Below are 16,048 nucleotides of genomic sequence, written 5' to 3'. Positions count from 1 at the left end.
CTCTGCTGTTGCTCAGGAGATTGTAGAGGTTCTGTCTTCTACTGTCTATTGTAATGCTAAGTTCAGGGCCCCCAAGACCCTGTGACCCTGTCCCCAAGATAATTTTGTTTGGTAAATAAAGATGCCAACAGTCAATAGCTGGGAAGAAGAGACATACCTGGGGTTTTATGGACTTGAGGGAAGAGAAGGACCATAAGGAAAGAGAGTGCAAGAGGAGGAAGGAGAAGCACCATGGACTATGAGTCAAGACAGTATGGCCCTGAGGACTGCCCAATTGGAGTTAAGAGCAGCCTAGATGAAACGTAGTAATAACTCAGGGTTATTGATAGGAAACAGATTCTAACAGCATGGAAGGTAAGTATCTGCTTGGCTCTTGTTTATTTAAAACCTTATTGTAAATATAAAGGTTGTGAGTGTCTTTCATCTGGGAACTTAAATAACTAAGGTGGGGTAGAAACCTTGGGCTGGGTTTCTACAACAATTACTATAACAAGGGATGGATATCCAGGAGTATGTGTCTACCCCACTCCTTCCCGTGTCTACTTGAAGATGGTTTACTGCCTTACTCCTTTTCTCCTTACTCCTTTTATTTTCTGTTCCTTTTGATTCCAGTATTCACTGAAGTTTAATCAGGGGAAGATTGTGTACTGAGCAAGATATACTGATTCTTAGCTCAACTGTGGGAAAGTTGTTCCTATGCAAAATAATCTAGGCTTGGCTTTAGATAATTACCAACAGGCTTCTAATTTATATTTGGGAATTGAATGGAATACCCCTTGGTGCTCATCCACCATTCAGACCCTACTCGTCCAAAGAGGACACTGTGTTCTCTCCTTGCTTTAAGCAAAATTGCTGCTTCAAATTATAGAGTGTTTATCATTGAAAGTCACTAGCTGAGGACCTCAGAACCATGTCTCTCATAAACTCATCCTCCATTGGCTCCATCCCCTCCTGCCACATTTGACTTATGGCCACTTTTATTACAGGAATTATAAGGCCTAGACTCGGAAGATGCTCCATGATACACACATCTGCAGTGTCTTCAGTTCTTCTGTTAAGGAATAGGGATTGGTGAGGATGTAGGCTAGCCTGGAGATGAGCTTCAACCTCCTTACATAATCCTGATCAGCCACCTCCAATCTTTGGTGCATGTGTTCATGTTTGTGCAAGTCTGTGCAGATGAAGGTGCATGTTGGAGGCCCCAGGGCAACACCAGGTGTCTTCCTCAGTTGCTTTCCACCATACTTTTTGAGACAATCTCAAACCAAACCTTCAACTTACCAATTTGGCTAGACTGGCCAGTCAATTAGTCTCAAGGATCTTCCTGTCTCCAAATCCCCAGCACTGTACCAAGCCTGGGTTTTACATGGGTGCTGGGAACCCAAACTCAGGTCCTCATGTTTATACATCAAGCAACTGAGCTGTCACCCCAGGATGTCAGCCACCTCAAATCTCAGTCTTCCACATGGAGCTTAAGGAAAGGGCTACACAAATGGAGCTGTCGTGTGAGTTTTTCTTTATCCCTACCTCTCACTCACCTATTTTTTGGTCACCTTGATGCTTTTAATCCCAGTCTAGCCAAACGCCCACTGCTAAGGACACAAAGATTCCTATCATGTCTCATAATGAGATTAAGCAACTAATCATGTATATACCAAAGCATGCAAAAGTGGAATCTCTAGCCGACTAGAGGAACATGATGAGGAGCTGGGTTTTAAAAGGAACAGTTGGGGATCAAGCAAGGAAAGGAAGAACAACCCAAGTAAGGGACAAGCATGTGGAAGGACGAGACAGTAGAGTGAAGAGCAAGTGTCTAAGCAGAAAAGGGGGAGGGGAGGGAGAGGGTTGAGGGAGCTAGCTCCTGGCCTTTGGTCCACAGAGGATGAAGATGACAGTGGAGCTGCTTTGAGACCCGTGAGGCCATTCTCTTGTCTCTGTTTGCCCAGAAGAAACTGGATCTGAAGCTTCGGGCTTCGTCCACACGGACATCCATAGCAGCTTCCTGAGGTCCCACGGACTGTAGTCCAAATAGTCCTGACCCTGCCTCCAAGCTCATTCCAAAGCTGCAGCTTTCAAAGGGTTTTTGATCGTCAACCTCAAGAAGACATGTGTGTGCTCTGGAAATATGGCCACATGCAAAAATAAATATTGATAATTTCCACGGAAACACACTTACTAAAATTAATTTTGATGTGTTGTTTTCTGTTCTACTAGGAAGGATGGGAGGGAGGGAATAAGGAAAGAAGGGGGGAAAACACCAAAAAGGTCAAAAGTAAAATACCAAAATATTCTAACCATGAGACATTATCTGCTTGAAACCCAACACAGTGATGTCTCTGCTTCTGCCCTACTTCAAGCCTGACTCCCAAGACACTGGCACCTCATCCAAACAGCCAGCCTCAGGAGAGAAATGATGTTATAACCACTGCCCCTAGTGAGAAAATGAGCTGCCTTCCTCTTATCTGTCCAAATAGACCCTGCACAGATAATCCAGTTACAAGGCTGCCATGTAACTTAAACCACAAGAAAGGATCTCTTCCCTCTATGGATTCCTTCCCTGTAAGGATCCATTCCTATAAGGATCTCTTCCCTGCAAGGACCCCTTCCCCATAAAGATCCTTCACTATAAGAATTCCTTGCTATAAGGACTGATTCTTTGAGAATTTCTTCACTGTGTGTAAGTCCACAGTGTCTGTTCTTTATTAAAACTTGTATGTTAACTCTCAGCAGAAAATCCTTTTCCTCATGACTGTGACTGTTCATTCCCTGCATGGCATAAGGGAACGAGAGAAAAAGAAACTGAGTAGGACCCCAAAGTTGATCTCACCACCCAGTGAGTCAGAACTCAGTCTGAGAAACCCTGACTGGGGACTTGACGCCTAGTTTAGATGCGCCAGAATGCAGTGACTAAAAATACAGACTTTGGGAACAAGCTGAAAATTCAAGCCCTCTTCTCCCACTTACTATGTGTGGGAATTTGGGCAACCTATTTGTGCTTTCTATGCCTCAATTCCTTGTCTGCCTAATGGGATGACAGCAGCAGCTTTCTCCTACAGTTAGTACAAAGATTAAATGAAGCCCCATTTGTGGGAAGTCTAGAAAATAGACATCTAATAGATGCTGCCTAAAAGTATGAGCTGCCAACAACATCATCACCACCACCTTCATCACCATCTCCATCATCACCAACATTACCACCACCGCCATCACTGCCACCTTTGTTCTTCCAGTTATTCTCTAGGAGCACTGCAGAGAGAATATTAAGGCAACAATAAAGAGTTTATTTTCAGAGCTAAACAAACCCACACCATGTTTAAGGCAAGTCATGGAGATGTCCTGGGATTTGGCTCATATAGACTCCACCCCACTCCTGCTTGCAGAACAGATTTAGAAGGACTGTCCTCTGCAGCCCTGACCCAGTGTCCTAGAGAACAGGGCCCTCTGCTTTCTTCTAGCAAACAAGCTTTCTTCACTGTGATCTGTGACCCCCCCCCCAGCCCTTGGTGAGGGTTTCTGCTATGCCTGAATGCTGCTGTTACCCCTAAAAGTAACATATTATATTTCATTCCCAATACATAATATCAAGTGGTGGAGCGTTTAGGAGAGGATTGGGTCTAAGGTCTCTCCCCTCACAGATGGGATGAATGCCTTTATAAATGAGGCCTTGTGGAGCCCTGTCACACTTTTACCACAAGAGGACACTGCAAGAAGGCACCATGTGTTTTCCTAATAGAAAGCAGCTTCTCACCAGACACCTTCCCCTCAGGAATTATAAACTGTAAATCCCTGTTGCTTATAATGTTACCCCACCTGAGGTGTTTTGTTAAAGCAGCTACACAAGCTAAGAATGTCCTTCTTACAATGAACCCTTAGGACTAGGATGTGAGTCTACAGATAGGAAAGACACCATCTTTTTCTCATCAGCTCAGTGGCCTCCTGCCACTAAGGGACAGCCTACAAAAGGGCTTTAAAAGGAGAAAGAAAGGCAAACCTCTAATCATTCCAATGTCTAGCAAGAACTAACCCACATCCCCCAGCACACCAGAAACACAAATGGAAAAATTAAAAGACACCTGGCATCAACTAGGCGGGAAGCCAAGTTTCTGGAACACTCTACCCGTTTGCAAAGAGCCAATATTGGAAATAAAAACACGGAAGACTCGAAGTAAATGTTTCGTTGGTCATGATGATCAAAAGATGACAATGAACAGACGCACACAGACCTTATCCCACCCGCTCAGGGTAGGTTTCACTCCATCCAGACGGGCTCGTCCTGCTGGCCCTGCACACCACCCCACCAGGACTCGGCCCTTCACTCTGAACTTCTGTCACATCTTCTCTCCACTAGGAACCTGGAGGCCGAATGTCCAGGCAGAGCCGTGAAAAGCGGGGGCCTTGGCCCAAGTCTGCAGTCAGTGGACAGTGTCACAAAGTCCTCGGGCTCATCTTCACCTCCTTTTCCACACACTCTCTGTCCCCTCTCCCACCCCATCATTGTTCCCCAGAAACAAATAGGATGGCTTCACTGGTCAATCTTTTACATGTACAAACACCAAAAGCAGAGGAAACGCCCCTTTGGCCACCCCCCTCCCCCCGAACCCCAGTGCTGGGAGAGCAGCCAGCGGCCGATGCTGCTGGAACCAGGTTGCTGCGGGAGCTGTCCGGCTGTCCTGGAAACTTCCTTGGCCTCTGGGCTTTACCTGGAGGCCTCTTCCTTCAGCTCCTTGTTTTTCCGCACCTCCTCTGCGTGCTTGTCCTGGAGAGGAAGGGAGGGACAAAGGCGGGTCACACAAGGCTGCCAGGGGAAGACAAAGGGCAAGAGAATGGAACGCAAAAGATGGTCACCACGGGCAGAGCAGAGCTGTCGGCGAAGGTATCCTAAGAGGGGTGGAAGGAGGCAAGTAAGACGCGGGACACAGGTGTATAAGCCTGCAAGTGCATAGAGTGCATGGACTGGTAAGTCCCACATCCTGCAGGGGACCCACCTCACAGCGACCCCAAGACACCCTAGGCTCTCTGCACCTCCACTGGTCATTCTGGCGCTTGGAATGGTCACTTGACTAAATACAAGGGGCCCTTTGGGACAACCAGTTTAGAAGGAATGGGAAAAGAGTCAGCCCATTGCCAGCGTCCCTGACACACCACAGATGTGTTATTTCTCTCCATCTCTTTAGTGTTGTCTTAAATCTCTGACTGAAGGAGGACCCTTGCATTATGTACTGACAGAGAACTGTTGGGAAATAGTGCTTGACTCCAGACAATGGACTCCCTCACATGTGTTGGAAGATAACTTTCATTTGCTTCGTAACATAATTCAGCAAAAGACCAGACTGCTTTCCCGCCCCAGCCAGCTGTGTGACCTTAACTGACTGTCTTACCTAACCAGGCCTCAACTTCTTAGATCTTTCCAGAGGGAGTAGCTGGCTTAGCTCTGAAACTCTGTGACAAGTGTCCACTCATGGGACTGTCACACCTGCCTCCACGTCATTCCAGCTCACTAAATAAATATCTGTGTCCTTGTAGGCTGGGAACATATGTGTGCTTTTCTTTTTTGTGTTCTCTAGTGCCTACTGGGAGAAACAAAAGTACCAGTGACACCCTCCCAGGTCCCAGTGTTGCCTCAACTGGATGACAGATTAACCTGGAATAGACCCACTGAGGCCACCCAGGTTCTTAAGATACATCTTCACCAACAAGTTAATCTTTCCAGAGGCCCTTAGAAATTTCCACAGGCTGAAAGCAAGGAGCAGTATGTCTGGTTCTCAAACACTGCTATGTATCACATGACCTGGAGTCCAGGCAGTAACTCTGGACTGGGGCTTTTCACCTAGGAATTCTGGTCGTGACCCACAGCACAAGAGCTAGCATAGACAGCACTGTTGATGTTGAAGGTGTCCATGGTCTAAGGACAGAGCAGTGGAGCAGGGGAGGGGGAGGGGCAGAACACAGACCTATCTCCCTACCTTGCCTCCTGCCCCCTCCAGTGAGTAATTGTGAGAGGAGAACAGGTCTCAGAGAAAAACTGTCCTCTCAAATGTCTGATCTAGCATATTGAGTCTACTTGATGTGCATAGCTGTCATTCCAAACACAACCTTGCCAACTACCTCTGCCTCCACCTGTGGTTTCAAGTGAGTTGGCTTTGAGAGCCCTGGGTTTTTGGCCTCTGCTTGTTTGGTCTCTAGAAACTTCTTGCTGATGAAAAGCTAGTGAGATTATACTGGGATGTTTTCTCTGAACCAGGCAAGAAAGCAGCCACTTGAATAAGAGGCCAAGGCCAACTCTATTGTTCGTATACCCTGTGAATCTCTGGGAATCATTTGACCTCTAGAATGGTTTCCTTATCTGGACTAAGAATGTTTGCCTTGTAAACTTGTGATGACCGAGTTATGATAAAATAGAATCGTTATATAAACAAACATTCAAGTGCTTCAACACAACCTAACTTTGTGATGTATTTTAAGCTGAGTCTGCAATCCCATAACTCTCCCATTCTATCTGTGGTTTCCTCAAGAATTTGCCTTGAGTTGGGGCTATGGCACTGTTGGCAGAGTGCCTAGCTTGCATGCACAGAGCCCTGGGTTCAAGCCCCAAACCTGCATTGAATAGGCTTGGCAGCACATGCCTGTAATCCCTGCACTTGGAGGTGAAGACAAAATGATAAGAATTCCAAGGCTAGCCTCAGCAATTTAGCCAATTTGAGGCCAGCCTGGAATGCATGAGACCTGGTATAAAAAGTAAAGGCAATCTTAAGTTTTCTTACAGTATCTCTCATTAACTGGAGGAGCCCAAAGTCACACTCAGATTGTGTCCCTCCCCCAAGGCACTCAGTGGAGAAAGAAGCCTTGCTGTCCCTCCTGTAATTGAACATGAGCACAGGGCTGCCACCTACTGGCCAGCCTGTGCTGCTCACATCCCTGGATGAAGCCAGATCTTTCTGTGGTAATTGTCAAGGGCCTGAGGTTTTAGGTGGGTAGGCAGGAAGGAATAAGGACCACGCTGCTCACCATGGGACGAGGCCACCGATCGGTCCCGGGAGTCACCGCGCAGCAGGCGGCTCCTGGAAATAAAACACAGAGCTAAAGCTTCCCAGGAGCTGCAGGAGAAACGTAGGCAGCCTGGGACTCAGGAAATGAGGTCAGCACGTCTTCCAAAGAATAACATGGAGGACCAACCCCAGTCTCGCACACCGCTCAGATGCAGGTGACATTTGAGTTATTGACAAAGGCAGACTATTGAGGAAAACCTACTACTCTCTGGCCCTTACGAGGAGCTCTGGGGAGAATCCTGTATCCTGCTGTATTGGCAACCGAGCTTGCTGTATCCCTGGCTCAAAGCCAAGCTGACTGCATCTTTCACTAACCCAAATCTGCCCATTCAATGATGAAGCCAGAAATGTGTAGACATGTGCCTCTCCTTAGATACTTGCACTGGGCGGGCTTTCTTTAGAAAAGAAGGGTGTGAGCAAGCTCCTGAGACAGTGCAGAATTTCCGGTTCAAAACCCTAGAAGATCCCCGGAGGCCACCCAGGGTTTGGTGTGAGCTTCTTGCCTGTGACTTCCCAAATCTTCCCCTTAGAACAATGAGGACCCTGCCTGGTAGAAACATTTCAATTCCTGCATAGGCTGCTTCCTCCAGAGTGATGTGTAGGTTGCACGTTCTTGCCATGGAAGGAGCCTCCTGCCAATCCAGGACCTCTTACCTTCTCTTGCAGCCGCTCCAACATGGCAGCCAGATGGGCCTCCCGGTTTTCCTTATTGGACTCCATCTTCTGGGCCAGCTTCTCTTTCGCCATCTTGATGAAGTTGTTGTTTTCCTCGATAGCTTTCTGGATTACCTCACGCTCATGCTCTCGTTTCTCTGCAAGGTGTTTTAGGAGCTCAGCTTCCTGGTACTAGGGCAGCAAAAGAAAGAGAAAGACCCTTTAGAGTGGATTTCTACCACCACAGCTGAACAGTGCCATGCCCAGATGAGATGAACCTGGTCCTCTGTCCCAGAAGCAGAGAACAACGACATGGACTGCAAACCTTTCCGTCATATTTGGCTTTATTAGCCCTTTCCTAAGTAGCTTCTGAGTCTCTTTTCTCCTTTTCCTCTCGTTCATTCACAAGTACTAAGTGATCTTCTATAAACCTCAAGGCCCTCACAACTCCAGACACCAGGGAAGGGAGAAAATTGCCCTAGTAGAAATAAACACGCATATCAATAAATAATGGACCCCAGACCTGGGTGTGATAAATGCTTTGGATATTTAAAGGGAGGGACCACACAATTAAATGGAGAAAGCTGGGTTGTTTTGTTTTGTTTTTCTTGAAAGGTAAAGAAACACTCACATTAAAATGGCATCTGAGCTGAGGGACGAGAATCAATGGGGAACAAGGAAGCTGCATACAAAGGCAGCTTTGTGAGGACTGTGACATTTTAGCCATTAGCCACACTGTAAGCTCACCCAGTGCATAGTCATAGTCTTGTCCCCTTCAGGTGGTATCTTAGTCTACATCTATGCCAGTGGTTCTCAACACGTGGGCTGCTGCCATTAGGGGGTGCAGGTCTGATAGTTGTATCACAATTCATAACAGTAGCAAAATTATAATTATGAAGACATAAAGAGCAACGGGATAAGTTTATGGTATGGGGGGTAATCACAACATGAGGAACTATATATATATATATATATATATATATATATATATATATATATATATATATATATATATATTAAGGGTTACAGCACTAAGAAGGTTGAGAACTACCGGTCTATGCCCAGCACTCAGGAGGTGCTGTCTAAATATCCTTCCCACTCCCACTGGGATGGGAGGAAGAGATATGGAGCTGCACTTCCTGCTCCCGCTGGGATGGGAGGAAGTGACATGGGGCTACACTAACCTTCCTTCGCTCCTCTGCTGCTTCTAGCTTCTTCTGTATCTCTTCTAGCGATGGGTCTCGACGTCTTGGGAGGGAGGCATTAAACTCAGGCACCCCGTCAAAGGAAGGTGGCTTCAGGATGACTTCAAAGGACTGGCCCGAGGTACACTTATTCAGCTCGATGACTTCCATATCAGAGATGACACACCAGTTCAGGTCTACCGTATCTGCTATGGAGGGCAGAGTTGGGGCTGCTCACCTTCTGAGGAGCAGCTGGGGCCCCAACGAGCATGTGTACATGCACACAGACACAGGAAAGCTGAGGGTCCCAAGGCACACCAATGACTAGGGGTCTGGTCGATCCTGAACATTGGACCCTAAGGTCAATGGCTTTTACAGAGTAAGCAGGGAGCTGTGATTTGTGATAGCACCAGCTGCTGTTGTTCCTCGCTGGTGACAGACACCAGTTCATTTCACCCATCCCCACCGCCAGCCCCTCCTTGCCCTGTCCCTCTGATGGCTTGTGGACCTCTCCCCTGGCTCCGGCCTACCCTGTTCTCTTCTTTCTCTCCAGTCAGCACTGCCTTTCCGCTGGCTTTGACCTTTCCTCCTACACTGTCTCCCACACCAGCCTAAATGGAAAAAACAGACTCAGGTCATCCAAACACCCATCTCTCTTATTGACAGACCAAACCCATCCCTTCCTGGCAAACAGAAATGAAGAGATGACCTATCTGTCCCCTGACCACTCCTCCTGACAGCATGACAATCCAGTACTCTCTGATAGGGTCTAGGGGCTCGAACTGTCACCATCCAGGTTAGAAGTGCTATTCCCACCCTGGACCTGTCTGGGAGCATCTCTACCTGTCCCTAGAAGCCCTGGTGAACACACTAAGTTTTCTTTTTCTGTTCTGGGCCTCCATGAATGGAATCTCAAAACTTGTGTCTGGCTTATCCTGGCGTCCTCTGTGGTGTCAAGGAATGTGCAAAAGGGACTCTAGGAGCAAGTGCTCCAGGAGGGCCCAATCCAGATCCCTGGAGGCTGCTTGGCACCCAGGCTACATCCCCCTGGGCTCAGACTCCTCAGCCTCTGGGAAATAAGACACACTGCGACCAGGACAGTTTTACAAGATAGGAGTCAATGTGGGGCACCCACAAACACAGGACACAGAAGCCTCCACCCTTTTCTATCCCAGCCTAGCCCCTACTCACCTTCATATTTGTAGGATGATTTATTCAGGGGATCAGACAGAAAACAGGAGCAGAACAGAGACACTAGTGGGAGTTCCTTCATCTTCTCCTTATAGGCTACAAGAGAGAGCACCACTTCTGTGAGTCAGCCCAGGCTTTCTGGCTCCAAAGTACCCAAGCCTGGGCTACCTCCCAGTTGAAAATTAACATTGTCACTCACCCCACTTTTTGTTACTACCAAGCGTTGAGTACCCTCAAGTAAAGATCCCAAGTGCAGTGCCCTGACCCTGGCCCTCCATCTCCTACTCCCACCCAAGGATAAACCAGGGCTTTGAAGTTTGTAGTTTGTAGGAAATCTATATTTAATTCTGCTAAAAGTACTTGACACTGCTGCCTAAAGGGTAAGAGATTAATAAAAAGACTTCCTTGCTACTCTCCTTAAAGTCCAGGCCCACTGTAGAAGAGGTCAGGCTGGAAGACTCCTCAAATCTTCCCAGCACAGGAATCAAACCAGGGAGAAGCTGTCTGCAGAGTAGGAATGTACCTTTGACACGACTGAGTCTCTCTAGAAGTCATAGGTCATCATGGAGGCCTCTGCCAGTCCTTCCCATTGCACCATGTTATATGCATAATATAAAGACCCTCTCACTACACAGCCCAGTGATCACTTTCTCTTACAAACTTGTAAGCATAGTTTTGATACTATTATAAAGGTATTATTTTAAAATTAAATAATACACACAGAGCAAATGAGGAAGAAGAATTCAGCTGTGATCCCACCCACCACCCAGAAATGACTTTGCCTCTTGGCTTCTCTACCCTCTCTTCCTGTGCATCTGTGAGTGTACATACATAGAGAAAGATGGCCGGAGAGCTGGCAAAATGTCTGCCTTGTAAGCACAAGTTCTGACCCTCAGCATTCACATGTGAAAGACACTGGAGGTAGGGCAGGAATAAGAAGATTCCTGGCACTCACTGGCCAGTCAGCTTAGCCTTATCAACATGCTTCAACCAATGAGAGACCCTTTCTTAAAAAATGGAAGATGGATGGATTCAGAGAAAGGACATCTGGGGTTGTCCTTGGACTTCTTCTTCTTCTTCTTCTTTTTTTTTTTTTTTTGGTTCTTTTTTTCGGAGCTGGGGACCGAACCCAGGGCCTTGCGCTTCCTAGGCAAGTGCTCTACCACTGAGCTAAATCCCCAACCCCTGTCCTTGGACTTCTATATGCATTTGCACACACATGCATGCCATGCACCTACGTGTGTATCACACACACGGATGCACCTTAATACACATGGACACACACAGAGATAGAAAAATGGCTTGTGTTATGGTGTTCATCACTGACTGGTGCATGTACCTACCTGCGAGGGTCATGTTGGCTGGAATCTGGTAGCTGAATTGACCAAAAGTCACAAGGAGTGTTTATCACCAGCTCAGAACTGGATCACAATCCTAAGAAAGAGAGAATAGTTCACACTGACAGGCTCTTACCATAAAGATTGTCTTTTTAAGCACCGAGGGAATCTTGGGGATACTGCATCTGCTGTTATCTATAGGCCCTCCCCCTCCTCCACATCTGCACATGAAGGTTCAGTTCACACAATAAGGATCCTGTCACAATTGATTTGAGACACTGGACATAGAAATATGGGTCCCCCCAACTTTATTTCTTAGGGAGTTTATCTGTTCCCCTGTGCAGTGTAATAGCCTGGCTCAAGGTCAGAGCAAAGGAGAGAGGCAAGGCCTCAGTCAAATTTGCCTGGAAATGTTTATGAATTAAATAGCTGTCTAAACTTCTCCACACCTCACCTCCCTCCAGCCAATTCTAACATGAGGTGAGTAGGAAACCCACTTTGAGATACCCTACTCCTTCATCCACCATGAACTACCAACTTGGCTCCTTGGCTCCACTGAAAAATGACCCTGGACTATCAGAGGAGACACACATCATGGTATATCATCATAATAATTATGTTAGTGCACAGACATACATGGGCATGCAGGACCATCTTGGGACTGGAGACAAGAGTCTCTCCTTACCAAGAGGTTGAGAGGGTCTAAGGAGATCCTGAAATGAGCCTTTATAGGTCAGGCAAGGAGGAGATCTGCCAAATGAACCCTGCATGGAAGCAGATGGCTGAGAAAGCTATGCTCACAGAGATTGTTCCTAAGCTGGTTGGAGCTAGACCTAGATATGACAAGAGAGGAGAGGACCAAAGAGAGGAAGGTCAAGAGAGGAGCATTTGTGAGTACCTAGGGGATGGGAGGGGGCAGGGCTCCATTGACAGCCAGTAGTGAGTGCTTGGCATGGAGACCGCTTGTACTTGGCCACCTTTAATGGTCACTGTGCCAGTGGAGAGTGATGTGAGGAGGCTACTACTACACTCTCAGGAGGATGACATCCCTGTCTTTAGATAGAGAGTGTGCCTATCCTCTGGGGCCATGTAGATAGAAAGTCTGGATCTAGCACTGGGCTCAGTCCCACCCTCAAAACTAGACTAGTGCAGAGTTGATGCCAGGTAACATGTCACCCTGTCACCGGTCATATTGCATACGCAAATCTTGTGCCTCCAGTCTTCATTCGGCACAGAGTTGTACTTGTGAAATGGGACAAGTTCTGCCCAGCACCCAGGAAATACCCTTCCTCTGTCCCCTGCATCACAGTTGCTCTTGCCAGCTCTGCAAGTGAGGATGATGCCTCCTTTTGCCGAGGCTAAGAGAGAGGAAGTAAGCACAGACTTGAAGCAAGAGCAGCTGCTCTTAGAGGGTTCTGTTCTCTATTTTCAAACCAAAGCCTTCTTCTACCAACACAATAGGCCTTTTTCCCATGGTGTCAGGCTGGTCCTAATGGTACCAGTGAGTCCCTAAACATAGAGATAGGCCTGCTGCCTGAGGACAAAGTCCTTGTTCATAGGAACAGCATTCATTTAGGTCCGAAGTGACTGAAAAATAGAGTGACCAGATGAGAAACTTTGGCGGGGGGCGGGGAGCAGAGAGGTGGGGATGGGAACAGGGAGAAGAGGAAGAAAACACACATCTGAGAAAGAAGAGAGGTAAACAGTTGCAGCTGTAAGGGAAGGGACCTGTCCTCAGCCTGGGCTGGAGTGACAAGCCAACTCTCTCCTAGTTGATCTTCATGTGAGCCTGAGTTTTCAGATGAGGCAAATGCCATCATCTTTGCATTCAGATGAAGAAACTTAAGCCCAGAGATGTTAAGATACTTGCCCAGAGTCTCAAAGCTCCAAAGTGGTCAGCCTGGGTCCAGACCCAGATCTTCTGAATTATAAGTTCTTCTCCAGTGACAAATGGAAGACTGCGAGCCCTGCTACTTGTCCTTTATGCTTCCAAGGATTCAAAAGAAGCCAGTTTAGCCTAGAAGTGGGAGGAAATTTTTCAACTATGTATATAAGTACTTTCCATATGGGAAAACATCAGCTATGAGTCATGAGAACACAGAGAATGATGGAGAGCCAGAGAAGGAAGACCAGGACAGGGAATGGGGACAGGGGTTGGGGGAGTGACAGGGTGACAAGGAACTTGTCACAAATCTCAGCACTGTGAGGTTCTAGCCACCACAGTTAAAACTCAAAGTCACAGAACATCCACTTCAGTACACACTCACCCCAAGTGTCATAGTTGCCTTGGGGGGGTGGTAGAAAAGCTCTTCCATAGATGAAGACGTCAAGGCTCAGGAAGATAAGGTAACATTTCCAAACCCATTCCATACCCTGGGTTGACTAAGTAGTGTGCACACACCCTAACATTGTGACTGTGGTTTTGTGTGAACAAAGGACCACTGAGGATGTGACTGATAACTTCAAGATGAGAACACCTCTGGCTCCCAAAGAGGGGCTTATGATTGGCACGGGTAAGGACAGAGGCAGAGATCTAAACAATGTGGCCGTAAGCCAACGATGTAGCCACAAGTCAAGGAATGCCTAGAGATTCCTGAAGCCAGAAGACACAGGAAAGGATTCTCCCTAGAACCTGAGAATAAGTTGATTTTGAACTTTCATCATCCCTCTATGTGCTGGGGATATGTGTCAGCCCCAATACTCTCAGCACAAGACAAACCCAAAGTTCAAATCCACGATTCTTGCACTGCATCTCAACAGCTAGTAGTTTTTTGTTTGTTTGTTTGTTTGTTTGTTTGTTTTACATTGTTGATTTGCTCCTCAATATAATCTGTGTACTTGGACCCAGAGATAAAATGGGACCATTCAAAAACTCTCCCATTGATATATCATTTCTAATATAGTCAAGACTCATAAGGCACCCTGAGAAAGGTTACAGAAGATACCACAGGCAAAGCTTTCCAGAGAGCATTCAATATAAAACAACTTTAAGCCCCTGTGGGTGGCAGTCACAGTAGGGAGCCTGGCTTTCCCCATTATTAGCCTGTGGCATCAGCTTTTGGTGGCAGCTAATCAAATCCACCTCCCTCAGCCCTCTGCCTGTGGTGTGGCTCTTGCTCATTAGCTTTGGTCATGTCATCCTGTCATAACAACACACACCCTAGAGGTAGGGACTGTTGGGTGTGCCTTCAGCTGCCAGGAAGAGGAGGAGGAAGGGTTACACCACAGGTCAGAGCACAGAACGCTGGAACTCATGGATGAAGAGGCAATGAATGGTAGCAGAGTGGGGGAAGGCAGAGTTAACCTATCAGGAAAAGATTCTCCCAAGACCTCAGGCAGCTGAGCATCAGAAGGCAGCCCCCATGCTAAGCATATCTCAAACCCATCCCAAGTCTCTTCCCATGTTTGCTGTTAAAGTAGAGTCCGATTCCAGCCCTTGAGCAGGAGAAAGCTGACCACACACCCAGCTCTAAAGGTCAGTGTGACACAGTCTCTCAACAGTCACTGCAGAAATAACAAGAGCTCAGTATTGTGGTTTCTGGGTTCCTCCCTAGAGCATGACTCAAACTGGTTGATCAAAGTAAGAGGGGGGGGGGATAAAAAAAGTAAGAGACTTCTGACCACCCATCCTGTGCTGTAAGGACTGAGCCAGAGTAGCAAGCGGTAAGAGGACTCAAGTATCTGTTGTCAAAACCAAGACAGCTTGTCCCAGGTTGAAGAGGGCCATTATGCAAGTTGGGCTCCTTGTGCCTAGAACTATGCATAGGCTTTGGAACTTGGCTGTACTGAAGTGTGAAGTATGCATATTCAGGAGTAGAGGAGACCCACTGGGCTGCGTGCAGACTGCCTTGAACACCAGAATAGGACCAGAAAGATGGCAGACACTTCCACACCAGGGGAGTTTATACCTATTCTGTTTTCAGGCCACTGGTATGTTTTCAATGAGAACAGAGATGGATGGTGATGTTCCAGAAGAGTCGCAGCTATAACTCAGCTTAAACTAGGATAATGAGGCCATCAAAGTTCAGCAAAGTTGGGTAGATTGCACCGTTACGTAGGTCATAAGGTGCTGAGGTGGGAGTTGGGTTTTTGCATGTTTCATTGGGAGATCTGTCTCTGTCTGCAGGACCTAACATTACTGCCAAGAAGTGTATCTAGTGGTACCAGCTTAGGGACAAGGCTAGGAAGAGTGATTGGAAGCCATGGCAAGGTTCAAAGTATGGAGGACCTACCTAGACTGAGTCACATCCAGCACTCTTGTCCCATTTGTAAACTGATCCTCACACAATGCCTGTATCTAAGCGGATGGTCGCACTTTTCTGTTGCTGGATTAAACACCAGTATATTTGATAGACTAAATCTGTGACTGATAGCATGCAACCAGGCAACCAAGAACACAATCAGACCCAGCAAATGAAGCAAACTAGGTGGGTGTGGCTGAGAGTGAAGAGGCAGAGTCAAGGCTGTTGACTGGAGAGGAACCTTCAGCAGGAAGAGAGGGTGGCTAGATTGGAAAGACGGAGCCCTTCATATGCTATCAGAGATGAGGTAAACAGGCAATCTCAGGGCTGATAGTTCCCCACGAGGAGCATATGAGACCTCCCTGTGACAGCTGGATAAGGACTGCTGTGTTTAG

General features: G+C 47.1%; 1 protein-coding gene across 24 annotated transcripts in view; it reads right to left on the bottom strand.

Moving 5' to 3' along the window:
• Positions 1 to 4,166: 4,166 nt before the first annotated feature.
• The window catches only part of Stmn4 (stathmin 4), a 17,604-nt gene continuing 5,722 nt past the window's right edge, over positions 4,167 to 16,048 (bottom strand). For 2 of the 24 annotated variants that reach the window (NM_001270855.1, NM_001270859.1), the window contains 7 exon segments: positions 4,167 to 4,756; positions 7,006 to 7,058; positions 7,701 to 7,892; positions 8,885 to 9,093; positions 9,415 to 9,495; positions 10,076 to 10,171; positions 11,419 to 11,509. In NM_001270855.1, the coding sequence (NP_001257784.1) occupies positions 7,038 to 7,058; positions 7,701 to 7,892; positions 8,885 to 9,093; positions 9,415 to 9,495; positions 10,076 to 10,171; positions 11,419 to 11,431 (612 nt within the window). In that variant the 5' untranslated portion in view covers positions 11,432 to 11,509 and the 3' untranslated portion in view covers positions 4,167 to 4,756; positions 7,006 to 7,037. 24 annotated transcript variants of the gene reach the window in all.

The sequence above is a fragment of the Rattus norvegicus genome, chromosome 15, assembly GCF_021556685.1.
Source record: "Rattus norvegicus strain SHRSP/BbbUtx chromosome 15, alternate assembly SHRSP_T2T, whole genome shotgun sequence".
Lineage (NCBI taxonomy): Eukaryota > Metazoa > Chordata > Mammalia > Rodentia > Muridae > Rattus > Rattus norvegicus.
Note: the sequence above shows the minus strand (reverse complement) of the source record. Positions and strands in the feature narration are given on the sequence as shown.